This window comes from Astatotilapia calliptera, chromosome 16, assembly GCF_900246225.1.
Source record: "Astatotilapia calliptera chromosome 16, fAstCal1.2, whole genome shotgun sequence".
Classification (NCBI taxonomy): domain Eukaryota; kingdom Metazoa; phylum Chordata; class Actinopteri; order Cichliformes; family Cichlidae; genus Astatotilapia; species Astatotilapia calliptera.
This window is the reverse complement of record NC_039317.1, coordinates 21,988,876-22,016,762: the sequence shown is the minus strand read 5'-3', so window position 1 is coordinate 22,016,762 and position 27,887 is coordinate 21,988,876. Positions and strand designations below refer to the sequence as shown.

Here is a 27,887-nt window from a genome sequence, read left to right as displayed (position 1 = left end):
ATGTCTAACAAGCTAACTTTGCATTACAACTTTTTTTCTTTCCTCTTATGAAAACTTGAGTTGCAGGAGTTTTGCATCACTTTAATGAAGTATCTTTATTCATGACTCACTTAATTTAACTGAATCAGGGTAACAGATAAACCTGAGACAACAATCTTTTTTGTAAAAAGGTTTTAAACTGAATTTCAAGGAAATTTACTGTAATAACACATCAGTGTTACTACCTTCAAAACCACATTCTATTTAGAGATCTTTCTATCGATCGTATTTGATCTTTCTTAAGTCAAACCCCAGTACAGACAATACCTTAGCATTGAGAACCAGAAACAGAGGATGGTCTGGAGTGGCCTGAGCTCTCCACTGTAGCACATCCTGAATGTAGAGGAACTAAAGGAAGAAAACACAAAATTAACTACAAAGATATCAAAGTGTCACACAGAAATAGGAGTTAACCTGTGGAATAGTTATGACAGTGATTTAAAAAGGTGTAGTTCATTTTCCTTGTTTAAAAACATGTTTAAAAATAGAGTAATAGAAAAATATAGAAATCAAGAATGAAAAGAGCAAAAAGGAGAAAAAAAACAACAACCTCTTGATTCTTTTGCTTTGATGTAGTTACTTATCTAAGGTGGAAAGTTTTTTTTTTTTCTTTGTTTTGTTTGTTTGTTTGTTTGGTTTTTGCTTTGTTTTATTATTTTCTTCAAGCCCTGTGTACAGGAGCTGCATACAAAAAGATATTTTGTGAAAACGGTTGGCGTAATAAGCAAATGCTTCAGCCAATACCTTTTGATTAGCCTTGTCTCATGCTTTCTTTCTTTATGGTAGATTTTTGTTCTGTTTTCACTGTTTGTTTGTTTTTTTTTTTGGTTTTTTTTCACTGTTTTCACTGAGATTTGAATTTGAATGTTAATCAATAAATCAATAAATCAAAAAATATCTTGCCTCACTTAATAAATGGTGTTAAATATTGTTGCATAATGGGACAAGGCTGTTTTTGCACATGAATAAGAAACATTTAAGGGGTAGAGCACATGTGCAGATGATGATCAAAAGGCAAAAAGGTGTAATGCATGATGGGAAAACAATCTGAGTTATGTGATGCCTGTGTTTTTTGCAGAAGGGAAGGCCATCTCTCAGTTGCATGTACACTCAAAAAAATAATTCATTGGATGAAGGTAATTTTATCTTGCCACTTATATTCCATCTAAACAAATCATGTTATATTAATCCATCTTGGTTGTGTTGTGTCAACACGATATATGTGTGTAGGTTTAACATAATATTAACATTAACATTCAATTAATTTGACTTTTGTTCAATCAACATGTTTGCACCACGTTAGTCTAATTAAATTTATTTAAATTCATCTTATATTGTTTAAACACTTTGGCACATCAAAAGTCAGTCTTGTCACATGAACTAGTAAAATATTTGTTTCTTACACCAATGATAATCTTGTTGAATGAATGAAATGTAACTTATGTCTGTAGTACATGTTGTATTCATATTACATAATGTTCAACAAAAAAATTTGTTTTACAGCAACTTCCAATCCACCCATCTTCTTATCTTTATCTGGGCTGCAGAAGTGATAGGGTAACAGGGGCAGGGTACAGACTGGACAGGTCACTAGTCTATCATACAGAGACAAACAACCATTTGCACTTCAACACATTTGGGTAATTTAGAATAACCAGCTACCCTTACAACTGCATGACTTTTAACTGTGGAGGAAACCAGAATACGCAGAGAGAACCCACTGCAAACTTTGCCACATTGTGGATTTGAACCCAGGATCTTCTTGCTCTGAGGCAACAGCACGAACCACCATGGCATTAATCTGTCAATACAGTCTTAACAAAAGTAGGAAAGCTATGCTTGATGATGCTTTATGTTGTTGTCCTTGACAAGTTAAACCATAAGAAATAGTAACAGCATACACGTGATGTGGTTGTCTGCCTCTTGTAACCCCAGTGATTTTCCTGTGGTTTGACATCTAATGTGATCTTCTGAATTTAGCGAGTCGACTCAAAAAAATGAAATTGGGTGGTTGTTACATGCACAAGATCCAGACTTGTAATTTGAACTAAATAATTCCATGTTTCTATGGTGAACGTAATTAAATCATGTAGCATCTGCATGAAATTCAGCAACTTAATTTGTTCTTGTTGAGATGACATCATACAATCTAGTAAGAGTGGCTGGATCCAGGCAACTCGTCTTTGTAACATCCGTGCTGTTCAATTTCCTGACTGAGGTTGTCCAACCAACTGAAGAGCACATAAATCTAGACTCAGATTTCTCCCTCAGGTGTGGATCCTTACCTGTGTCTGCAGTGTGTGAGAAGAGGTGTGGCATGGATGAAATGAGGATGACTATCTACCTTACGTGCCTGGTCATTGTCCTCCAGCTGTCCCAAGTCTCTCCCGCAGGCTTGTGCTATCCTCTTGCCTGCCACCAGGTTGCCCACTATCATAGAAGCAGGACCAACCTCTGTCCAGCACAACCAAAGCATCATCATCATACATCTCAGTGAAGTTAGCACCAAAAATCATTTTAAGGCAAACATATTGGAATAATTATTGTTGTGTTTTTGATCTCAGAGTGAGGTGTCTTGTGGTCTACCTGGCTGTTTCTGTCTCGGCTTGGGCAGGTTAGTGACGCATGTGTGAGGGCACATAAGGACATTGCAGGGGTGTAAAGCACCCTCCAGGAAGCGCTGCTTGGTCTCAGATATATGGATGCCGCCGAGGGGAGCCTTAGGAAGCGTGTTAGCAGGTACCAGAGCCAGGCAGTACACCCCAACCTGATGGATGCTGTCTATGGCCTGAAAACAAACAGCGAGGTTACACAAAGCTGTCAAGTGACGACTTTTACAGTGCCTGCTTTATATTTTTTTTGGTAAAGTTTGAGATTCATTTATTATTTTATAAACATGTAAATTCAAAAATAAACCAAATCAAAACAAAAAATATTGAGGACCTGGAGGACACGGCTCATCCACTGGAAGCTGTCTTCCTCTGAGGCGTCTGGCCTCTGCTCTGCCACCACGACGATCCTCTCGTCATGCAGTACAGACACAGAAAACACTGCGATCCTGGGGAGCAAAGCAACACCGTCACAAACTGGCTGTCCTGCTCAACAAGAAGTGCAAACTTTCATAATTTCCATGCCGCTTCCTCCTTTACCTTCCCCTGTACACAAACTTCATGGGCTCCACGGCCAGCGCTGTGGCAACTACGTCATCAGCGTTATGTCTCCGCCCACTGACGACCATCAGTCCATCCATCTTTCCCACAACAAACACAAGGCTGTCCTGGAAAGAGTCACAAAAGTTCATGTGGTGATCCGCACAACACACGAGCTCCTGGTGCAAAGAAATCTGAATGCCTCAAAAGGTTTACAGACGTCTTATAAACTATCATCAAACTCTTCATCCAGGAGCTGTCATGTCCTCAAAGGGAAAACAATTATGCTTTAAACTCGGAAATAAAAAAAACATCACCATTTGTCAAGTGATAATGACACTGGTATGATCATCTCCATGATTTTAACAAATAAACTCAGGTCAGCTCCATCTTTCACTGGTTTGAAAGTCTATAAACACAAAAGCAATCCTTCAAAATAAAGAGATTTACGTTTCTTTCTTTCTTTTGAAACTGCTGAATAATCCAATTCAGAAATAAACTGCCGACAGGGAGTTTAGTGAAATATCCTAAAAGAAAAATTAATCTTTTAGACTAAAATCAAATGCCATAGCCTCAGAGACCGTTTTCTTCAATTCTGTGAGCACATTAAATTAAAATACGAACAAATACCTGCAACAATTACAGAGATGATTGGTCTTTGCGCATTGACTGGATGGACCCTTTAACTGGGCAATCTAATGTTGCAAATAGTTAGTTTAGTTAGTAAAACATTTGCATATTTGTTACTAAACTCACTGTTGACTAACAACCACTAACACAAACCATTGAGAGTCTTCCTGAGTAATTTAGAAAATCACAAACCAGAGTAGAGGCAACAAGATGGTAAAACTGATAATATTACATGTGGCACTTCATGCTGATTATTTCTGACAGATATTAATATCTGTTCTATTAAGCAGAAAAACCCATTATCATTATTTTTTATTTTTTGCTGCCAGAACGGTCACAGAGGTACTAGAGATCTGAAAGGACAGTTAAAATGTACCTGTGTAAAGCTGTAAGACTGACATTAAATCAAGGGAAGGTTAAAAGGAAATCTAAAGAGGAACTTACTGGCCCTACAAAGCCCAGCAGTGAGGTTCTAGTGAAAGGTCGGCCACTGATCGGGATCCCAGACGGTGTTACAGGGACAGTCTGCAAGAAGATACAACACTATTAAAACCAAACATCAAAACAAACAGATACTGCCTTCACTTAATAGAAGTCCAATCAGATGATGACTCATTTAATTTTAGTGCTATCAATTAAGAAGATTTTTAGAAATGTGGTGCTATTACACTGCACATATGAAGTGACACTCATGAATAATAAGATTAGGAGAAAAGCGCTGAATCCTTTGTCACACCTGACCACTTACAGAAATAACGAAACACCAACCTCAAAGATGTTCTTGGTCATGCCTGGGAGGCCGTAGTAAGCGACACCGGTGCTGCCTGAGCTCACGCAGATCTCTCCGACCTCGTCTGTCTGACAGAGATAAGGTATTCCCTCGGCTCGCACCACACAGACCAAGGCTGGAAATGCAAAATGGACACAGAAGGATGGGCACAAGGAAGAATGAGTCATAAGGTCAATATTTAAATCGATTCAAAGATCCCGGTTTGCATTAAGCTTTTCAAAAACTTCTATGAAACACTTCAAAAAGTTCAAACAGTAAAATTTGGTAAATAATTTCATTTAAGTTGGATGTGGTGATTTATTGGTGATGCGTTTAAAATGTTGTTTTAAAAGAGGCTTTTAAGGTGAATATTTTGCTACAAGCACTTTTATATGGTTAGATATTTCAGTGTCAGCATGTACACATTTTTTTTTTTAATTTTTGAAAATCTCCTTTTTCTCAACCTTCTTCAGAATCAGTATTTTAGTCATTAACATCAGTAAAATGTTAATAATGTGCATGGTATACTGTACCTCCAGGCATGACCTGTCCCACATCCTGCACTGTAAGAACAGAGAGTTTCTCCTCAGTGTCCACACGGATCACCCCATGACTCAGCCCACCCATGGACAGCACCGCCTTCCCGGGAGGAGGAACCCCCATTTCTGGAGGTCTGCGGGACACACAGTCATGCTATTACTTAAGCCATACTATCACTTAAATTCTTCCTTTTCTGCTTACGGCAGTCAGACTGAGCCATCTACTGGTGTAGTACAGTGACAGCAGTACTAACACTTAAAAAGAAGATATGAACTGGTTCTGGAGAAATTTAATGACTCTGTGGCTCCATCACATTTCTTAACTCTTGCATATATTTAAATTTGCATTTCTCTCACTAAAAATAGTGCCAGCTTTTCAACTTGAAGCATTTTCTTGCCTCCCAATCCGTCTGGCATCGTAATCTTCCTCCAAAACTGAGCTTCACAATCAGCAGAAAGCTGTGAGACTCTACAGTCTGCGCTGTGATCAACAGAACAAATCTCCCTTCCTCCCTGCAGGAACCAGCTGATGTTGCAAGCATGGTGTGACATAACAGCAGCACAGAAAGCCAAAGAGGCTGCTTTTGTTCTCGTCAGGTGCAGTAACGGAAGCGCACCTGCGGATGGCGACAGTCATTGCTTCTGAAGAGCTGGCACATGGACAGATCACCTCAGGTCGCAGCCCACGTGACTGAAACACGTTGAGGAAGGCATCGCAGGAGGATATCGACCCTGGGGTAACACACACACACGCGCACGCACACACACACAGAGCACCAGGCAGACAAACAAAGCAAATCAATAATAATTTCTTGGGACTCCAGGGTGTTGTTTTATTAAATGAGCCTCTGCAGATGGACTCACATGGGTTAGCTCCGTCAGCAACGATAAGCATTCGCAGTGAGCTCAGGCTGATGTCTCTCTGGTCTCTCTGGGCCAGCAGAGACCAGTGCATGTCCCTCGACTTCACCACTGCTACCCGAGCTGCACGGGGGACACAAAGACAAAAGCAATGACCGACACAATCATGACCTCTGTGGTCCAGTTTGACGAGATCATAAAACCAGACAGCAAGGAGCGACGCAAGCTGACTCAGTCGCCAACAGATGATTGAGCAGAGCTGTGGATCAGTTTTATTCAGGGCACACAACCCCAGAAATCAATAGGTCCAACAAATGATCTCTTTAATCCATCCACTCGTGTCAAACGTGCACTGAGAATCAAAACAGTAACAAGCAGGAATAAAATCTGGTCTTCTTAACAATAAAACACCTGAAGTGTATCTTCCCTAAGGTAGCTTCTTGTGAAAAGTGTGCTCTGTCCTCGTTTTCCGAATTAAACAGCAACAAAAAAAGATCTAAATTCCTTACTAACCCTAAATAGATGGACTGGCCCTTACCTTTATATGTGTGAACCTTCATTATCCAAGACAGAGGGTTGACTTTCATCAGGGAGTAGGGAATGCTGATCACATGCATCCGATTCATGACGCTCTGCCAGGAGAGCAGTAAGCATTGAGATGAGCTCCAATATATGCCAGAAATGCATCACAACTAAATGAGGTCACTGTAAACACGCTGCAGGTTATGATTTTATCTGCCAAGAGTACAAAAATAAGCCTGTTTATACACGTAACAACAAATCACGTATGACCTAAGGCACCGGGAATTCTCATGCATGTTTGAAAGCAGTCAATCAAAGCTGGGATGTCTGTGTCAGTGGAAGCAGCTTTATTTTTCACAGGTTTGAAACTCCTCAGTGGTTAGATAAGATGCTTTTTCCCCCCCCATCAGGACTTCATTAGTTTGAATGCATTTACATACTGATAAAGGCCTCAGTGGGAAGCCGGTTAGATAAGTTTCAGTTTTTATCTGCAAACTGAGCTCAGATCTCCTCCATTTCTCATTATATAAGCGCCCCATTAGCTCTACTAGAGGTCTGGAGACTACTTACAGTGAGAACACCGTGCCATAATCCTGCTTCTCTCTTGAAGTCCAGGACGTTGGTTATCGTCTCACCTACAAATAAAAAAAAGGAGAATTTTTCAAGGTTAGGAGCACAACACAGTTACATAAGTTTCTGTAATTCTGACTGTAGCAGCAGTGGTTTGAGTAAGCCAAATTAAGTTACAGAAACAGATCCGGAGAGTCTCTGGGGGTTGCTGGTGCTGTTTGCAGTTACTCAGAACAAAAGTAGGACACTAGAAGAAAGGAGCTACTTTATGTTCTCTTTCTTTTTAAGCAGACCTGACCCAGGTATGATGGAAGGAACGCAACCAACTGAGCAGCTGCATTTATCAAATGAGACTGTATTTACACCTAAAAGTGTCTCAGAGCATTTCTCCTGCCAGCACCAACTGAACTTTCTCCATGTCGGAAGAAGTGATAAATGATGGAGGGAAAAATTGCAGAAACAAAGTATGACCAAAAAAGTAAATTAAGATTCCTCCTCACCTTCAGTGTAGCCACAGGCCTGCGTGAGGGCATGACAGTGAGCCAGCATGGCTGAATGGGACACTGTGATTCCCATGGTGCTTCCTTCTTTGCTGGTTTTATACTAGATGTAAGAAGCATAAAGGGAAAAAAAACAGTTTCATTAGGAAGAAAAAGGATCTGGTAAAAACAAAAACTGCCTAATAAGTTGAATAAGTAAAAAACAAATCCAGTAAAAACCATCGCGTCACATCCTTTGATTAAACCCCACTTACTTCTATGTAGGCAATGTCGTTACTGGCTTCCCGTATTGGAGGGTGCCAGTCTTTTGGAGGCTTCACAACATGTTTTCCATCTGTCACAAACCACAGCAACCGCGGCCAGCCTGCAGAGACAGAGACATGAAGTCATCTCAAACCAAATGAAACTATGCACACACATTCACAATGAAAACAAAACAGGCTGTACCTTTGAAAGTGGCAACCTCCCCTGTTTGTGCTTTGGGCAGGCCTTTCTGACAGGCGTCAGTGGTCAGTGCCAACGTGACGCCGCAGCTGCCCAACAGAAAGCCGATCTGTTGACTTCCCGCATCCTGGGGGAGCAAAGAGAGTATCTGTCACACACAACGATCAACTACTAAAAACAGAAAAATTCAAAATAACTTTGAGAAAGGATGCGCCGAGGGAATGTGGGAATTGCTAATGGAGTGAAAACAAGGCAATGACAAGAAGAAGAAGAAGAAAACAAAGAAGAAGAAGAAACCTCAGAGCATCACAGCAGCATCAAAGCAGCAGCAGGTGAGCAAGCGGAGTGACGGCCAGTCACTATTAAAAACTCTACTGCTGTGCATCAAAGCCAGACTGTAGCAGGAATGAAACCCGAGATCTGACACACGCTCGCTCCTATTTGATTGGCTGTGCAAATGAGCTTATAGCTAAACTCGTGCTGTGCAAAGTGCGCTGCTCAGAAAAGCAAAAAAAAAAAAGGTGGGAGACTCAAGATGGGTGGGGAGAGGCGGAAAGAAAGAAGAGGAGGGTAATAGGGATAAAGAGAGGGACACAACGAGAGGACGAGGAATGATAGGAGCTGACAGAGTGAGCAAATGAGCGTCTGACTCCTGAGAACAGTTGGCCTGTGATCTATTTTGACTAGAATAACACATCATTTCACCTCACTCAAATCTCATTAATTACAGCACAGAGTCTGCCAACAGCATGCTTATAAAGGGCAATCACGAACAGGCATTAATATTCAGGCTGTGCAACTAATATGGATAAATTTAGATCGGCTTGAGCTGATCGATGCTCTGGGAACCGCAAAACATCATAAGCTAATACTCTGCATTTAAACATTTAAGAGATCAGATTTACAAAGATGTGATTTAGCGTAAGGAACGTCAAAGAGAGTGAAGATTAGCACTGAATCAAAAACTGCATCTGACTTAAGTACGTCTCTCATGTAAACACATTGAGGTCAGATGTCCAGTAGGGGTCAGTAAAACGTCAAAAATCACACATTCCCAGGAGACCCTCATTGCTTTACCTTTCTGGTCAGCGGCACTTCAATAGGTACAGGTACGAGCTCCGCCAGGAGACAGCCGTAGAAGGCCACCATGAACATCACCGGATCATTGTTGGGGAAAACAAGTGCAACCTGCAGGTGTGTTCAAGACATGGTTACAATACACCAACATTACTGTTTTAATGGACAGTATTGTGGACTGACGGTGACACTAAACATGTCATACAAATAATAAAGCTTTAAAGTTTAAGAAATCATTGCTTTCTACCAGAGAGTTAGTTGACAACTCTAGCTTCACAACAATAATATTTATATTTTCAATAAATCCTTGGTTTTAGTCAACAGTCAGTTATTCTATCTTGGCTTGGGTCTGTTTTCTGTTCACTGTAGCCCCCATTAAACGTGAAACTGCCGTTTTTGCATCAGACAAAAATCACACATGCACCATCTCGCACCAAAACAAACAGGCTTCTCAGCCAGCCTCCCCCATCTTTTTTGATTATTTTAGACAAGAAAAAAAGTCCAGCCACAACGATTAACCCAAGCAAGTCAACTAGACCCAAGCCGAGCCGTTTTTGCAGCTTTCCTCTGCTCAGGGTGAAACTGAAAGCAGAGGAGCAGAGGAGAGCCGCAAAACAACTTTAGAGACCCTGAAAATGAGATGAAATTAAATGTCTACACATAAATTAGGTTTTTAAACTTTACAGTTATGAACTGTGCCAGACTGGGCTCGCTCATTTCACTTTTACGTTCCCAGTCAAAGATTTCAAGGTAATAATGTAGATACAGACTTGGCTTAACACAAACATGTGAGGAATGGGACTTTCCTCTCTGCTAAGAAGTAAGGAAGCACTCCATTAATTATTTCATAGGAAAAAAAATATTGTTTTCTGCTATATTAATGTTCCAAATTCAAATAGAATATTAAAGCTTTTAAGTGGATCTAAAACAACAAAAGTAAACGCAAATTAGAGAGCTGGTCACTTTTTCATCTAGCAGGAAAAGGCAGTAACTATATTTCCCAAAAGGTTCCTACTGTATGTAGGAATACTTTCAGCCCCCTGTTTTGTTTTGTTTTATTTTATTTTCTCACGTCATTGAATTTATTTGGTGATTAATTCCATGTTGAATATTTGTAATAGTGCTGATTGATTGAGTGAAATGCCAAAAAATGTAACACATTCAATCGCCACCGAACACACTGTAATATATCATGACTTACTCTGTCTCCAGGCACGAGCAGAGGCTCATTTCTGCTGCTCAGCTTATTAAGAAGCGTATAGGCCAGTTTCTGACTGCGGGTCCACAGTTTACCTGCAGAGGTTAACACACATTGTCAACGAGTGCCTTTGATTTAACTATTCTAACCTGCAAAACAACATTTAAACAGCAGAATACATCATGTCTGTTTTTCAAAGACACAGTGGATGAAAAGAGGTGCTATTCTTTTCCATCTGAATTGTCATTTCTGGGCCAACATCCACAGGCTAACACCTACCATAGGTGAGTGTGTAGACGGGCTTGCCAGCATTGTCGAGTGCTGTCAGGCAGGGGCTCTTGGGCTGAGTGGTTCCCCACCTTTGTAGGGCTGCTGGCAAGGAGGGAGGCCAGTTGGTCACCACCCCAAGAGGCTCCCCTTCCAGGGGACACATCTGCTGGCCTTCTGGCTTTGGCTGGTTGGGATCTGGCTGCTGGACTGAAAACATGAAGAAGATGAATTGGACATCTTTAAGACTTTGATTCGAATTGAGCGTAATATAAGCTCCTGAGCTGCTTGATAAAGAAGACCGGCTAGTCTGCAAAGAAATGGTAAATATGTAAATTAAACAACACTTGTAAGGAGGACAGGGGAGGAAAAAAAGAGTGTGAGAAAAAAAAGACAATGAGGAAGGTGTGATGGAAAAGGAAAAGCTGGAGGATATACAGTGAGCTGTGTTCTGTCCTCATGAGTCTAAGCTGTCTATTATTCCTACTTGTGAGAAACTCGAAGCTGCTGCTTACTGGAAATCAGTCTCGCCTCGCTCCTTCTTTAAGTACTCTATTGACTTCTGGATTTGACTTCCATCTCTTCATCTCTATTCTTACCTTCAGACTCTCTGAGCAGTAGAGTTCAGACCTGTTTAAAGAAGCAGGTAAGCCATATCTCTGCCAAATATAACATCTTTATCAGTGTTTGGATCCTACCTCTGAGTGTGTTTTTCTGCTCACACTGAAGCTTGCCATACCACAAGGAGAAGCTTTACAGTTACCTGCTGATGCACTGCTATTCCCGCAGCATTTTCATTCACTCAGTGTTTATTCAGAGTGGCAGAGTACCACCCAGACCCACCGATGGGTTTGGTTGGAATGGAGGAAATGGTTAGGAAGGGCTGGTCCAGTCCGTGTGCACTTCCCTAAAAAATTCCCTTTCAACACCTGGTGGTCTTCGGGGCCAAAATAACCACCACTGAGCTAAAACCGTGCCTTGGTGGTTTACTTGTGGGACCTGGCAAGGTCACAGTCACATTTTTATCTCAGCCACAACAAGAATTAGACAGATCACTATTATTAGAGCTGGAAAACCAACGCGATGTGAGCATCACATTCGAAAGAGTAGGAGTGTGAAAGAGTTTCTCTTCACGAAGATTTATTGATTCAGCAGAATCACTGTAATTACATTCAGGTGGGCTTACCATCCAAAAGCTCCTCAAAGTCGTCAACAAAGAACTCGCGCAACGGTGGACGCTTTGGTCTCTTCAGTGTATTGAGCAGCTGCTGGATTTTGTTGGAGACGCGACTGTTGACTGGAACACCTATAAAATGAGTTTTATGGAGATGAAAAGACAAAAAAAAAGGTTGGGAGGACATAAACATGACAAGAAAAAAAAACATGTAGAGAAATACAGACGGGAAAAAGTGGAGATAATTGTGATGGCGCAGGTGGGACGTGGGCATGTGCAGACAGATTGATTGAGAGATTGATGGAGGACGGGGGTGGATAAGGGAGGGACAGATAAGGAAAGAAAAGGAGACAAGGTCAGTGTGTTTTTCTAATGAGGCACAGAGGACAACCAGCTGTCAGTCACACTGTGGCAGGACAACAAAGCAGTGGAGCACGAGGTCCTGCGCTGTACAGTCACCTTAAAGACATAGTGTTTTAGTAGGAAGTCTCAGGAATCACTGCGAGACCTCAAAGGCTAAGAAAAAAGGAAATCAGGAAACGAGGAGCCGCCTCGCCTGCTGCCTAGCAACAAAGATGTACTCGCTGCAGAAAATGATTCATGAGGTGTCTCAAAAGGTGCCTGTTTCATGCTATAAAATATAGACAGTGAGAGGCTAAAATCACCTAACCCCGACTTAAATCAGAACACAGATAAATGGTCTGACATGCATGTTACACTTTAAAATGAACCCTTAAATCGTTTTTTTTTTTATATAAAAACTGAGCCAGATCATAAAAGGAGAGAAAACAAGACAAACAAAACAACAAACAAAATAATAGACTCCGAATGAAACTTGCGTTGTGCCGTTAGAGTCATGTTTGAGGTGAGGTTCAGTCTATAAACATCATCAGACATTATTTTTACCCGATAAATATACAGTTAGCTTTAAAAGGGGGGCAGCTGTGTTCGACAACCCAGACAGCCACGGGAGCTAAAGGCCACAGCTGCACACAGCTTGCCTGATTTATCTTACTATAATAAGCCTAGCTCAGACAGACCCTGCCTCCTCATGCAGGGACAGATGTACCAGGGATCGACCCTGTGGGGGTCAGTGCAGCACCTGATGGACCAATTAGACAGCAGCCCCTAACATCCTGGCTCTGAACTCCCCCACCCACCTCATCATGAGGCTTGATCGCTCATATCTGGACCAACCAGGACCCGTCTGTGATGATGACGATAATTAATGTGTTCATGATCTTATAATGAATGCATTTACAGCCATAAATTGCTGTAGTAATCTCTGGCTCTTCCTTAATGTGGGACAAAATGTTACACCACGTCTTTACAGTAAACAATAACAGAGTTATAGGATCGGGCTAGTATTAGTCCATCTTTTTCCTATTGTTAACAAATCCCAGCCAAAAATTGTCTCTGGGGCCCAGTCTTGCTGAGCACTTTAAACATAAAAATGCGTCATAAAAACACGGTCCTGTTTTTTAAAAACATTCAATTTCCTGTGTCAGCTGGGCACTGCAGCTTTTAGGATTTTCTATTCAGACATTTATATTTGCAAAGGTGTGTTTATAGTGACTATCTCCAGCCATGGATTTAGGCAGGATGGTGTACAGTATGTGAAACTGGCTCAAAATAACCCACAGTGACTCATAATGAGGGAACATGTTGCCCACTGCAACAGCATGGTTCACTTGATGCATTTGTCATTGTTTCTGGATGATAATGGAGGTCGGCGGGATAAAAATAAGCCTTATCAGGCTACGGATACAATAAACACCTGTTCGTAATAATAACTTACTGTTGCTTTTGGTCTTTTGATAGGATAAAGCGATGTGGAAAAGAAAGTTTGCATAGGGCTCTGTGCAGTGCTGTGAAAACTAACTATGGAGCATGACTCATCAGCTTGTAGAACCACATTTAGCAGCAATAACTTGAAGTAATAATTTTCTGTATGACTTTATCAGTCTCTCACATCGTTTTGAAGGTATTTTTGGCTGCTCTTCTTTATAACATTGCTTTAATTTCATTGAGGTTTGCCTCAATTCATTTATGCACAGCTCTGTTAGGTCTCGCGACATCATTTCAGCCAGCTTGAGGTTTGGACTTTGACTGGGTCATTGCAACACCTTGAGCATTTTCTTGTCTCTAATTCAGCCATTCTGTTTTCTGCTGTGGTTGGTATCACAGTCCTGTTGTATAACCTAATTTCAGCAGAGCTTTATCGGTCAGATATGACCTTGATGTACAGACGAGTTCATGGCTATCTTAATGACTGCAACGTCCCCAGGTCCTTTAGCCCAGATCATTGACAGATGGTCTGAGGTGTTTGTGTTGAGATGCTGTATAACACTTCCTAGACTGATGGACAGCAAGAGCTGTTTCTTTAAGATCACTGCTTCTTGTCTTTGTTCATTGTCACCATGTTAACAAACCTGAATGCCCCAGACCAGCAAACTGCCAAAACTTGTGCTTTTAAGAGTTATTAGATTAACTGCTACCTACCCTTTTAATTCCTATGGAAGTTGTAATGGTTTACTTTTCACAGTACTGCACAAAATTCTGTAAGAAATTAATTTTTTAAACGATTGCAAGCTGAAAACAGCGCGAAAATACTGAATTTGTATCGGCAAAATTTGTGCATAAAACACCAACACACACAGTGTCAGTATCCAAGTACAGATGGAGCCAAAGCTACTGCGTGACTTGTTTTTTCTTTACACACATCTATGTGTCAAAAAAATGCCAGCAGTCCTAGAGAGCTGCCATCAAAGAAGTCACTGCGTGGCTGCGGGCTAGCCGTCAAAGAAGAAGTGAGAAACAGACTGACAGTTGTTTTCAGTTTGAGATAAGAAAACAGTCTGTCAACATAGTAATTAGTCGCAAGGCCAAACGAAGAGTTACACCTCTGCTTAAACGCACTCACTTTCTAAAGACATTCAGGTTAGACGTTGCCTGAAGATGCTATAAAGGGTAGAGCACTTGCAACATACTCAGCTATACAAACACAAACACACTCACATGCACACTGTATCACTGAATTCACTGTAGCTGTGCATATTTTTTTTATAACACACAAGATTTGGACAAGTGTCACAGTAAACCTGACAGTGGAGGTGAGAGGCAGAGATGCAAAGACACACAAATACAAACGCACATACAGCAGAGTGCACATACAGCAGGCTGCCATAGAGCTGAAGGAGCAGTTATAAATACCATCAATTAAACTGAGGGATCCTTCACCTCTCCACTCACATCCTAGAGGAGAGACACATCAGGATGTCAATGAAGCGCTCCTGTGAACTTTCTGGATGACGGGGGATTTATATGTCTGCACTGAATCATAAAACCACAGAACCCTTCTGAAAACCTTCGCCGTAACCCGAGGTGCACCTCCCCGAGGATGTAACTATGCATCGTGTTGACGCAACCAGTGAGAGAATAACAATCATTGCCTCACTATAAGGACTCACAGATGTCAGCAGATTGCTGGAAGGAGTTTCCACAAAGTACTGGACTTTGTGTGAGGGAATGTAAGAAGAAGTGGGAAAAACCTGAGGGGCAAATATGTTTGCGTGGGGACCAAGGAGGGAAAAGAGTGCCAGCATTTTATTTGTTTCCATTTTGGCTGGCATCTAAAAAAAAAAAAACACAACATAGGCTCTAGAAAGATTTGTGCAAAAGTCAAAATCGGCCGTGAGCGTGAATGTGTGAGAAATCTACAGCTGCCACAGGCAAGTGAGAGTGGGATTATAATGGAATCACACTGTTGTTTTACCACTTTCACCATGTTTAGTAATCAGCATAGGAAAACCTGCAGTTTAGATCCATAGATTTAACCACTACTTCCTGCTTTTGTGTCAGCTAGGTTGTTTAGTATTTAAGAATCCAGAGCACGGGTGGCAGGGAGATTATAGGCTCTCTGCTCAAGGTGTCCTCCGGTTTTCAAGCTGCCTGATTATTAACAAACTGAATGAATGAAGATGAACTCAGACAAAGAAAGTGGAGCAGATTTAATGAACCAGTCAACCTCATTGTCATCTGTAGCAAGATGCTGGTTTTCTTTCATAGGTCTCAAGTAATCTCAACTCATACAAAAAATAAAACACTGTCATATATGATGGAGATGTTTGGAAAATAGGCATTCAGGTCACTCACTCTGTTTCTTAGTAGTAAAATACAGTATAATGTATGATGATGCAGCACAGAGCACCTGACATTATGAAGAAAACAGATACTGGTATATAACCATTATGCCTTAAATGTAAATTGGTGACTGGGAAATATATGCATTGTTTCTAGAGTAGTCCATGTTCTGGTCCTACATAACTAAGGATACTTTCACAATATTAAACACACATTAAAAGTAAAGGCCCAGTCATGTGACAAACCAACCTATATGGGGCGTACCCTGCCTTTCACCCTATAACAGCTTGGATCGTCTCCAGCCCTAACGCAACTCTAAACTCAATAACCTGTTAAGATAATGGAAAAAAAGTTTTGTAAGGTTCAAAGACTATTGTGGACGCCACCTAAAATGGAATCACACTAGAAGATGTATATGTAAGTGGATTTACGAAAAACCTCTGCCTGTAACTCAGCGGTTTAGGAAAGTGTTCAGGGTTCTTCCAACGGCGAGACTCTCTGCCAAGTTAAAGGTGAACTGACAACTTTTTGGATATATGGGCCTCTTATAGACCGCTAAATGATGTCATGCTAAAGGGAAAAGGACTTGTTGGGTTAGAAATTTGAAGGAGACGGTGGGTGATAACAAGCGTAAGCACACAGCAGTTATAGGGAATGAGTGTGTCCTCCCTTACGGCAATTTGATAAACCAAAACATATTTTATGGTTGGGTAAATGAAACCCTGCTTACATTTTACTCCAATTCTGCTAATTTTCCTATAAGAGAAAGCCAAAACTTCTTTAGGACACCAAATTTGTTTTTATATGGAATAAAAACCACACTCCCTCACCCACCTCCCTTCTTTTCTTCTTAGCTCAGGCTGTAATTAATGTGCTCAACTGTGTTTTTTTTTTTTTAAACCTACCTTAAAATGAGGTGGAACATGACCTGTTAATACTGTATTTACTGTATTTGTATGTACCTATCCTCTGCAGCATCCACTGCCCCATGCTGGTAGCAGTACTGAAGCCATACAAGCAAAGGCACGGTTTGAATGACGAATAATGTTTGGAGGCTATTTTATGCACAGATCCACCAACAACATGGCAAAAACTGAGCGCAAAACCGAGCACCTAATGATCCGTTTTATGTCATGACTCAAATATTTGTTTGCCGCAGAGAAGCGAGACCATGATGCTGTGTAAATCTTTACTGTCTCAGTGTTTCTGTTAGTTAACAGAACCAAACATTACGGCAGGAACGTGATGGATTTTTCAGGGAGGGTGGGGGGTGGAGAGGTGCACCGTTACCGTGGCAACATGAGCAGGTCAGTCAGTAGCTTTTGCCAGTCACGTTGGCAGACTGACTAAGGAGAAGACAGAGGGACAAACAGCAGGGGAGAAGGAAAACGGGAGTTGACTTTGCGTGTATATGTGTGTGTGAGTGTGAGTGGGCAGGAAACTCACCATCTGCGGTCTCCATGACGCTGGTGTGGTGGTTGAAGCCGCGGGAAACGCCTCGCACCGAGGCCACATGGGGCCGCTCTGCGTGATGCGAGGAGCGCTCCGACAGCCCCGTCACGTCAGGGGGCGCTGAGTGGTTATCTGTGATGAGTGGGGGTGTCGGGGGTTAAAAGGTCAAATTTAAGGCCAACTGTGGGTGCTCGCAACTTATATAAAGATCTAAGGCATGGATTAGCAAACAATATGATTTGCCTGGTATTCTCTGAGCCGAAGCAAAGACTGTATTTCAGCTTTTCACCTTCCCTCAACACCACACATAAAAGTCTGTACCCAAGATGTCTTACACTATGTTACAGACCAACTGATGTCCAGACACTAAGAGTGCAAAGTTGCTCTCTTAATGTTAGATAGAAAGCACTCAGACATAGAAAAAGGTGCTTGTGTGAATGAAAGAGTATATAGGAAGCAGTCCATTTACGTCTGTGAAGGTTCTCAGTCATCCAGGTCATCGTAGTCAAAGGAGCTTGCAAAGAAAGGTGTCGTAAACCACCGCCTCTGTTCAAAGATGGTCGCTCACAGTGGACATAGATGGCTTCTTTCACCAACTCTCTGCCATCTATAATCCAGTTTTGAGTTCCCTCCCCAGACGCCTTAACGCCCACTCACATCCTGGGCCATCTGACCTCAGGAATTCGCATGATAAGGTGGGGCCAGGTTTCACAATGAACTCACCCGAAACTCTGGCTGATTGGGACCCACACCCAGTTTCACACCTTGGCTCAGGCGATTAGAGGATCATCAGGGGGTCCTTTTGTCCCTCTGTGGGGGGAAACTTCCACTAGGTTTATATCTGGGACTCTCCACCATTTGACCTTAGAACTGAAGAAGCTTCTCGGATGAGAGGTAAAACGTCTTCAAGTAACTTAAAGAAGTCCAGACGCTTTTCTTTGCAAGCTCCTTTGACCAGTCCATTTACCATTAACGTCTGTGACAGGATCAGCTGTTCTGTTTTAAGTGTGTCATGAGAACTGGAGTTTACAGTCTAACATTGGAGTTGGATCCAAAACAGATACCTTGTTGCAGAGCCAAGCCATATTTTTGACAGGTGTCATAACTAATTATCAGATCACATTACTAGAAAGAATTTTGGGTAATTTCCAAGGTCTGAAAATTATGGAAAACAGTGTTTATGGGGAGCATCTGCCAATCGCAGTAACCCTGCTCATAACAGCTGATGTCAGTGGTTCCAACTTTTGGGATGAGCACTTGTGCATATTTTTTTCTTATGCAAATGTATGGAAGTGGTTTTCAAAGAGATTTAAAAAAAACTCCACATTGAGAACTGGTGTTCCTTTAACTACATATAGTATTTTTAGTGTCTCCTGTTGAAGTGGATGACAGAATCAGTGTCTGAGGGGCAGAGGAACAAGGCAATATGGGAGATTTATTTACAGCTTCATTCAGCACAAGTCACTGCTGCTGTTTTATGACAGCAGCCTTGAGGGGAAACGAGCTAGTGAAAAAATAAAACCAGGCAGCTCCATCCTAATAGGATATCGCCTTACCAGCAACACATGCACACACATGTACGCACACATACAAACGTGCACACAAGTAAGCAAGACACCATCTTACATTGCAGCTGCAGCGAGACTAATGGTGATAAATCCACCAAATCTCATTAACTAGCCCGTGACACTCACGTGGCAACATGGAACAAGCGGTTTTGACAGATATGTGGCTGAGAGCTTCTCCACATGATCGAATGACAGTGAGATGGCAGACGAGGATGGCTAACTAGAAAGACGGGAATTAAAACTCAGTCGTTGGGTCCCTTTTGTCTTGTCATCATCGAGTGCTTTTTTGTATCTAGAGGGAGAGAAGGCTTCAGAAAGCAATCGATGTGTAGGACAGTGCTGTCTATCTGCGATTAAACAGTCTGCGGTACATAACACAGGTTAAGATGTCACCTTTGATATGATGACAAATCTGACTTGGAAGCAGTTATCGTATCTACCATATATTCTGCCGAATTTAACAAAATGAGGATAATGGAAAAAGCATAAAACTCAGTCTTCGACTCCCTAAATTGTTTGTATGTACATATATAAAACCTATCTGCATAAAGAACAAAGAATTTCAACGCAGACAGCTAAGAAGGCAAGTGTCCATTTATAAATTCCTGTTTGAACTGAACTGAAATGCAATCGAAACAGAAAAACCATTTATAATGGCTTTCTTGCTTGGCTTAAACACATCATCTCAATCTAGAATGAAGGAATGAAGGAGGTCAAACTAAATCATGAAATGCAATACTGACCAACTAAAAACTGCAACAGCTAAAAGTATCTGAAACTGTGTGCGTGCGTCACTGACCTAGATGGGTGTGTGCCATAAGGTCTGCCAGAGCGGTGGCTGCGGCATTGACGTTCAGGGCTGCGTGGGCAGTGGTGTTGGTGGTGGTGACGGATCTCCCTCCCGGGTGGGATGAAGTGGATGACGCGGAGGATGAGGTGGACGAACCCTGGATGACACGGTTAAACCAGTGCTCAACAGCTGGGTGGCTGTGGCCCTGGTAGGGCGTGGAGGTGGTCAGACGTCCCTGTCGGCGCAGCGAGCCCTCGTCTTCTGACGCTGAGGAGGTGTCTGTGTTTGACAGGTCAAGACAGGGCAGCGTCATAACAGAGGACAAAGAACATGGGGCTGTCTACAGTGTCACCAGGAAAAACAATCAAGATGGGAAAACCTGGAACACTTGCGCAGGGTTTAGATGATATGCAGATGACACTTTATTCTACTTATACATACTGATAGAGTACATATAAGCCAGGGGATGGGTAGGATGACTTTAATGGGGATGGAAGTTAATTCGGCTGAGAGATGCTTGTTTTTAAATCTCTCATGGCTTCACTACTATGTTTTTAATATTTGCCTGTAAGCAGCCACACTGCAACGACATGTGCAATATATATGTATAAAACTGCAACACATGTATCAAGGGAGAGACTGGGTGTTGCATATTTGAAGATGATGATGAAAAGGAGGGAGAGTAAATTAGGTGTCTGGTATACTGAGCTGCAGTCATCAAAAATATGAATGATCAAAAACAAAATAGATGGGAGCTTTCTTCTGAGCATGTCAGCACACTTACATATTGCCTAGCTATTAATTAAGGCTGAATTTCTACCTCAAGACAATTGCAATAACACATAACTACATACTGTAGTTGCACACAATACAAACATAAACTGTTAGTATAATAAATTCCCTTTTTCATGTCACTTGGACTCAAACTCAAAACCAGACACTGGTGATTTTATTTTCTCTCCCTCGAGGCAACTGTGAGCAGTTGGTCTCTTCAAAAATAGCCGAAACAGGAACAGCTTCAAAGTAATGTAATGATCATTTAAAATGAACATATTCCACTTCATCTGCCAAGTTACCCAGCAGCAGACTAGTCTTGCATTATGAATTCTGCTGAGAACAGAGTTCAGTGAAAGTGCAGTTCACTATCATGCATTTTTGGATAAAAAAATTGTCCTAACTGTTTATAAAATCACCAAGAAACTTCCCAGCTTTTGGCATTATTCATCCCAGACCATGTAAAATAGCGTACCTACTCACTAAACCCCAAGAAAACAATAAAACTCATGCAATCATAGAAAACTGCTACACTAAAATTCATCGTGCTTTTGATTAACTGGACAACGAGTCACTGAGAGAAGAGGGGGAGAAAAAGAAAAAGAGTACTGTCTAGAAGAAAAGGGGCTATGACTTCATGTGTGATCAGCACGTGCCTGATGGATGTTCTCTAAGCTAATGAGCCTTCATGTAATTAATCCCACTAATCTCCCACAGTACACAGTTTCAAGTAAAGTCCAACAAATTGAGACATTGAAAGTACTGCTTCGACTTTCCTTAGTCTTGGAGAGGCTGTTAGCGGAAGGTTAAAGGAGGTGTGATTATAACAAACCAATTTAATGCCTCTACAGCCGGTGGACTCGTGCAGTTTATCTCACATTTATGATTCAGTTTGTTATTCCTCACTCCAATCTGCCTCCCTATCTTGGTAACCTTGGCACAGTTACCCTGCAGAAGAGTGAAATAGAGGGTTAAAGAAGACATGCAAAGCAGAAATTGAGAGGTGGACGGATACAAAAAAAAAAAAAAAGGGTGGAGAGGGGTGCTATTTTTCACCACAAAGTAGTCAAAAACCAGAAGAGGCAGTGAAGACTGAGCCAGAGAGATATTTAAGAGACAAACTGTGAGCAGGGAGAGTAGCAGATACGCTGAGATCGACTTCAAGTACAAATGAACAAAAACAGGGAAACTAACGAAGCTTCAGCAGTTAAAAGGCTGAGCTTATTTTCACTGATTTATGTCTATAGAAAATGAATTTTAATTGGCAAATGCAAGATCATGATGGAGAGTCTGTTTGATCAGACTCGTTGCATTTATCCTTGTACACCTGTGTACCTTTTTTTAACGCGACACATTAGCATTGTAAGCAAACTGACAACTGCTTTCTGCCTTGTTTCCTGTTTATTAAAAGACTTTCTTGTTGCACTCATATCAGGCTATGATCTAGGATACAGCATAGGATACAAGGCTAGGTACAATAATTCCAGTTTAGCAATCAAAGCGTTGCACTCGTGCACAGTTGGTTTTGAGTTCAATGCTGATAGCATCAGGGTACAGACGTGTTCTCAATTATGATGTCAACATGCTGATATTTATTGGATATATTGTACAGCACAGGCTGATGGGAATGTCTTTTGTTGGGCAGTTTTTTGTTCAGAAGCCAGAGAACGTGACACGTTGAAATTTAATCCAGATACTAGATGATATATGAGAGTTATTACAGGGTTACTACAATTCCTCTTGAGGGGGGTATGATGTTATGTTGTAGTCTTTCCAACTTAAGCAAAGCAGTGGAACAAACAACCAACGGACTGATTGATTGCCATTACTAAAGTTTTGCGTATACTGCACCTACTGGTCTGTACATCCACTCACGCATTCATACTTAAAGTAAGTGTTTGACAAGTGTTTGGCTGAATGTGCAGAAGCTGTTCAGGTGACGGCCTGTGTTGCATGGTATAACCCTCATCTGATGTTTCTTGTCTGTTCTTGTCTTCTCTGCTGACTAACCAGACAAATGTAGAAACAATAGCTGCCGTCATCTTTACAAAAGCAGCAGATCATCAGATCACCTTGTATGTACATTACACATATATCAGTCTCATGTATGTGACTAATTCAAGTACAATAGTTCACTCAGAGAAACTCAAAACAGCCATGAAAAGTCCCTCTCCTTCTTCTATTCACACCACTGTGTCTGAGCTCTTAATCCGGTTACTTGCTCCACCGCTGTGTCCTCTCTTTTTATCCAAGACTTGAAGTTTTAAGGTCCCCCACTTGATAAAAATCACGGCAGTGTTTGAAAAGCCCTCTATAAAATCTCCTACAGATTATTTAATGAAAGATAACAACACATGCACAAGGCTCTTTTGGCCCTGAAACTCTTGGGAAAACAAGAAGCTGCTGGAAAGCTGTGAAATCACATAAATTCTAATGAACTGCCCACACAATACAAACTGTTATGCAAACAGGCAAAAGGTCGACATTTCAAGATGATGCTCAAAATCTGGTTATGCATTCATTCTGCCACTCGTGTAGGAAGGTCTCTCTGGGAACACAACGGTCAGAACCGAGTCTTTTATAGTCGCGAAGAATGGACACATTCAGCAAACCGCATATTTTCTTTCCAGCAGCAAATGCTTGACATCATAATTTTTGATCAGTGGACACAATGGAGTTTCAGCATCCTACACTCGACAGCTCATGGGAACATATCAAACAAACAACCCAGTGAGAACGAGCAGAACCAACTGGGATGCAGGTGATTTAAAGGAGCAGGGGTCTCACCTGGCGGGGTGCATGCCTCTACAGAAGACTGAACTAGCACGGACCGTCTCTTGGAGGGCATGGGCATCTTCCTCTCTTTGTACTTTGCCAAAGCTGCTTGGACGGCTTCTGTGTGCAGATCTAAGAAACGCATTAACTCGGCTTAGCTACAGAATAAAAGAGAAACACAAGGCGTTTAAAACTTTTTGGCAGTACAGAAACATGATTACCAGATCTGAAGCGCTCATCCCGGGTGTTGGCAGCCCGAGACTTGTTGGATTTGGAACCTTGAAGAGCAACTTGGGACGAGGCTTGGATCCTGTTGTCGATTTGCAGAGATGGATCTACACCTGTAGAGAAACAAGGCAGGGAGAAGATCGTTTATAACAGAAACAAAAAAAAATATATGTTCTTTAACAGTGTACCAATATCAATAACAGAGACGTGCCAACAAACTCTACGCAAAATGTGTCTTGGACATAGACCAATGGTGCACAACACTGCTTGACTAGATAAAGTTTCCACAAGCTTAATGGTAATCCCTACTTAGACCGCTCTGTTTGAGTGCAGTAGTTTAGAATTGAGAAAGTTTTCACTTTAATTAAACCAGCCTCTCTCACTGCTTCTCTGCTGCCTCCAAGTTTTCCAAAGGAGGAAAATGCAAATTACACAGACGTAACTGGAAGGAGGTGATTAAGCACCATGAATGTCAAAAAGACAACATCTTCTAACTGTAATGTTCTAAAATTATTGAACCCACGAACCAGGCAACCTCACTGTGCACGAGGTTGTCAGGCAGTGATTCACACTTTGGCTTATGCAATCCTCATTTGAGCTTCATTAACTAAGTAGTGGTGAGCATCAGAGGGGAAACTGATGACTACTGCCTGAAGGAAGGTCACAATACAAACTCCATTAGTAATCTTCCTAGCACTGGCTTCTCTTCTCCCTCCGACGCTCTCAATGGGATGTATAAGAAGCATGTTGGAGGGAAAATAAATACGGGAAACTTAAAAACAACAGATGAGTGCAGAGGACTTAATGAGTCCAAATGAGATAAATGTAAATGTAAAGCACATCCAAAGTTTGAAAACAGCGAACTTTTTGACAGGGAGGTGAGCAATGGACATGTTGCCAGGGAACCATTTGCATAAAATCCCCAATTGTGTAATAGAGCAAATTTTTCTTCTTGTTTAAAATTTAAGTGCACACAGAAACGATCAATAATAAAATGTGCACATTAAAGAAATACATAGGCAACATCGCTGTAACAAGTACTGAGATGTTATTTTAAGCAGCACTAAAGGACAGCAGGAGGCACAATGGGATAGAGACTTTACTATCAACACCACATGCAAGGATTTATAACTACATTTTCCGCATCACAAGACAAAAAAAGGTCAAAATTCAGAAACAAAACAATTCAAACTAGTGCCATGTTTCCACTGATTCCTGCCAATTTTCACTTTCACTTTAGAAATGCATTTGAGTAGAAACATCCAGTTTGTGATACCTGAACACTGCACATTAAACCATCAAAGCTGCAAATACAGAACTGAATAAATACACAAACATTTTTATGTGAGTAACAAGCCGTCTCTGTGCATGAGATAAATTAGGATCAGATGTCTACCAAATAATCTAAAGTTACAGACAGCACAGCTGCACAAAACAAAAAGTACCATCCATTCATTCAATCCACCAACATGTCATCCATCCATATCTATCGCCTTCAACCTATCTGGTTCAAAGTCAAGGCGGCTGGAGCCTATCCCCGGTCTCATAGGGTTAGAAGCAAGACACACCTCTTGATAGGTAATCATGATTATAAAGTGGTTATCTAACATACATGTCAAAACATGTCATAGAGTACCAGAAAAGGCTAGGAGCAACGCTAATAATCATAATGTTTACAGACAGTTTACTGAAAATCTGGACACTCATGTAAATAAACATTGAGGGAATTGCACACCCCACCTCAAGGGCCGGTCTGACATATCATTAAAAAGCAGCAAGACAACTCCTCTGCATTATAATAGTACAACAACTTGTGCTTTTTAAATGTGAAAATATCAGGGTTTGTAATAAGCTATTATATTCAACCTGGAGACTAATGTTAATATGTTTGATTTAATTGGGTGGCTGTAGCTCAGGTGGCAGAGCAGGTCAGCCACTAATCAGAAGGTCGGTGGTTCGATCCCAGGCTGCCTCCGGGCTGCATGTCAAATATCCTTGGGCAAGATACTAACCCCATGTTTGCCTACTGGTGGTGGTCAGAGGGCCCGGTGGCGCCTGTGTCCGGCAGCCTCGCCTCTGTCAGTGCGCCCCAGGGCAGCTGTGGCTACAACGTAGCTTGCCATCGCCAGTGTGTGAATGTGTGTGTGAATGGGTGAATGACTGAATGTAGTGTAAAGCGCTTTGGGGTCCTATGGACTAGAAAAGCGCTATACAAATGCAGGCCATTTACCATTTAATCGTCGTTTTATGCCTACAGATGCATCCAGTCACATCTGGATCTGAATCCAGTTGGTTACAGTTGGTTAGACCAAGCCTCCTCTCATGATGATGGAAACTGTTTAACCATTTTCATCATTTTAACCCTGGAGAACCCATGGGGTCAAATTTGACCCCATGGTTTCCCTAGAAAACCAATGGGGTCGGCTCTGACCCCATTGGTTTTCTAGGGTTAAAATAAAATAACAAAGGTTCAAATAACATCATACAATGCAAATTTATATTTTAGGTTTATTTAAAATTAGCTTAGGCTAAAAAGGCTAGCAGGTAGAGTGAACTCAATGACCTTTCCAGTTTAGTTAATCAAAAGATGATGTGTTCATTTTCAATTCCTTGAATAATTGGTTAATTTTCTGTCAATCAAATGTTCTTTGGTTAACAACATCCCTAACTGACTATTCTGTACACATAAAATATATTAAAAAAAATGATAACACGGACCAGTTTCTAAATTATAGTTGAATGAGTGGTGTAAAAAGAACAGACAGTTCTTTAATACTGAACTGAGAGACATAAGAAGAACCAAACATGGATAAATGAGTGCCAACATTAATAGTTCCATCAAAAAAAATAACCTTGAGTACCAGACTGTCGTCAGTTTTGGAGCTTTTCTGGTGCTGTGGTCTCTTTTAACCTGATCCAATGAACCATGCAGAGTGGCTTCCCTCGTCAGTCTACCATTTAGTAAACAGGTTGTTGGGGACAGGCCACACCACATGCAGCCAGTTAGAACCAGCATTTAGCTTGCTGTTCCATCAGACACCCAGCCAGTCAGCTATCAGGCCGTCCTGGCTTTTCAGCGGCAGCTTAGTGGGGGATCAGTGAGCTCCACACTGTCAGCAACTCTCAGACAGCAGCAACAGACACGCTGCAAAGCTGAGCAACATTCACACGCTCCAACTAAACCTACAAAACAACATGAGTTTCAAACATTACACAGACAAAATAAAGCCTGAGGACATTTAAAGACATGCATCGCATGGTGTCTGACTCATAAAGCCACACTAAGCATGGATACACGCACACATTAATATATGCTGGTCCCTCATATAGCCGCTCTGACAGCTCAGTCACACGACGGCCTTTCCCCCACCTCCCAGAAGAAGCAGGTCTATAAAACAAGCCAGGACACCAGACCCGGTTGCTGGGCAGAACACACTACAGACACACGCCACACTGAGCCAATAAGAGGCGTGCTCCATCACAGCAGATGTCATTATTGGTCCACAGTGGGCCCTGATGAATTTTTACCACCTGTCTGATGCCAACGCTTACTTACGGCATGGTGGTTGATGACGTGTGTATCGCTTCCAAGGCTCAAATGTGCTTTAGCGAATGGCTGCATTCATAAACTGAAAATGAAAAAAACAATTAACTCAAGGCTGCTCTCTCTAGAAACTTAATTTGATGCTAATAAACCTTCTTTTACACACAGACAAGAAAGCTATCCAGTTTTATTGCACAGAGGAGCGAGCACTGACAGCGATAATTTGCAGCCCAAACAGTGAAATATAAACAAGTGATGACAACAGAAATATAAAGCCGTAAAACAGCTTATGAAATTGTATATGGAGGTCAGCAGAAACACATAGTCTACTTAACCACTTTAACAGTGCAGCTACCAAGGCTTAACCACCAATTCAATGAAGCAGCACTAAATAACAACACATCTATTCATTCCAATACGTGCATTTGTTGTATATAAAGAATATCACTGACTCATAAGCAATCTGATTTCTACTCTGTATCTATAACTTCTCTTATTTAAAAAAAAAAAAGACTGAATGAACTACAGCATGAAAGACACAAAGACAACACACCGCCCCGTGTGATGACAAGAAATAAGGAGCTGGAGAATGAAGATGATGATCTGCCTTAAGCTAAATAACAGCCCTGCTAACTTCAGTGGAAACCCTTGTGCGAGGAGCCCACACCAGACTGGTTTCCACTTAGGCTTGGTGTCGAGAGATCAGGCCAAACCAAAAACTCCTCTGGACCCTAGATAGATAGAGGAGAAGCATGAAGCAAACAGACAGCAGCTCCTTTTTGGGATTCGCCGCAAACCACCTCGATTTATGGGCGGCCAGAAGCAACAGAAACGACTGCATAATCAGGGGCAAGAAGCACGCTGGATGCAAAAA

At 41.5% G+C, this 27,887-nt stretch overlaps 1 protein-coding gene across 4 annotated transcripts in view; it reads right to left on the bottom strand.

The window, feature by feature from the left end:
- dip2a (disco-interacting protein 2 homolog A) overlaps nt 1-27,887 on the bottom strand; it is a 90,776-nt gene that overhangs the window by 8,562 nt on the left and 54,327 nt on the right. For 2 of the 4 annotated variants that reach the window (XM_026145871.1, XM_026145869.1), the window contains exons 3-25: nt 23,463-23,582; nt 23,254-23,373; nt 19,702-19,971; nt 17,329-17,466; nt 11,752-11,871; nt 10,578-10,775; nt 10,302-10,393; nt 9,101-9,211; nt 8,027-8,150; nt 7,834-7,943; nt 7,580-7,682; nt 7,080-7,144; nt 6,526-6,619; nt 5,991-6,110; nt 5,744-5,858; nt 5,121-5,260; nt 4,587-4,723; nt 4,263-4,343; nt 3,189-3,316; nt 2,983-3,097; nt 2,626-2,827; nt 2,393-2,493; nt 307-387 (exon numbers count right to left, since the gene is read on the bottom strand). In XM_026145871.1, the coding sequence (XP_026001656.1) occupies nt 307-387; nt 2,393-2,493; nt 2,626-2,827; nt 2,983-3,097; nt 3,189-3,316; nt 4,263-4,343; nt 4,587-4,723; nt 5,121-5,260; nt 5,744-5,858; nt 5,991-6,110; nt 6,526-6,619; nt 7,080-7,144; nt 7,580-7,682; nt 7,834-7,943; nt 8,027-8,150; nt 9,101-9,211; nt 10,302-10,393; nt 10,578-10,775; nt 11,752-11,871; nt 17,329-17,466; nt 19,702-19,971; nt 23,254-23,373; nt 23,463-23,582 (2,885 nt within the window). Of the gene's footprint in view, nt 1-306; nt 388-2,383; nt 2,494-2,625; nt 2,828-2,982; nt 3,098-3,188; nt 3,317-4,262; nt 4,344-4,586; nt 4,724-5,120; nt 5,261-5,743; nt 5,859-5,990; nt 6,111-6,525; nt 6,620-7,079; nt 7,145-7,579; nt 7,683-7,833; nt 7,944-8,026; nt 8,151-9,100; nt 9,212-10,301; nt 10,394-10,577; nt 10,776-11,751; nt 11,872-17,328; nt 17,467-19,701; nt 19,972-23,253; nt 23,374-23,462; nt 23,583-27,887 lie in introns of all 4 variants that reach the window. The other 2 variants (XM_026145867.1, XM_026145870.1) reach the window with 2 other exon arrangements.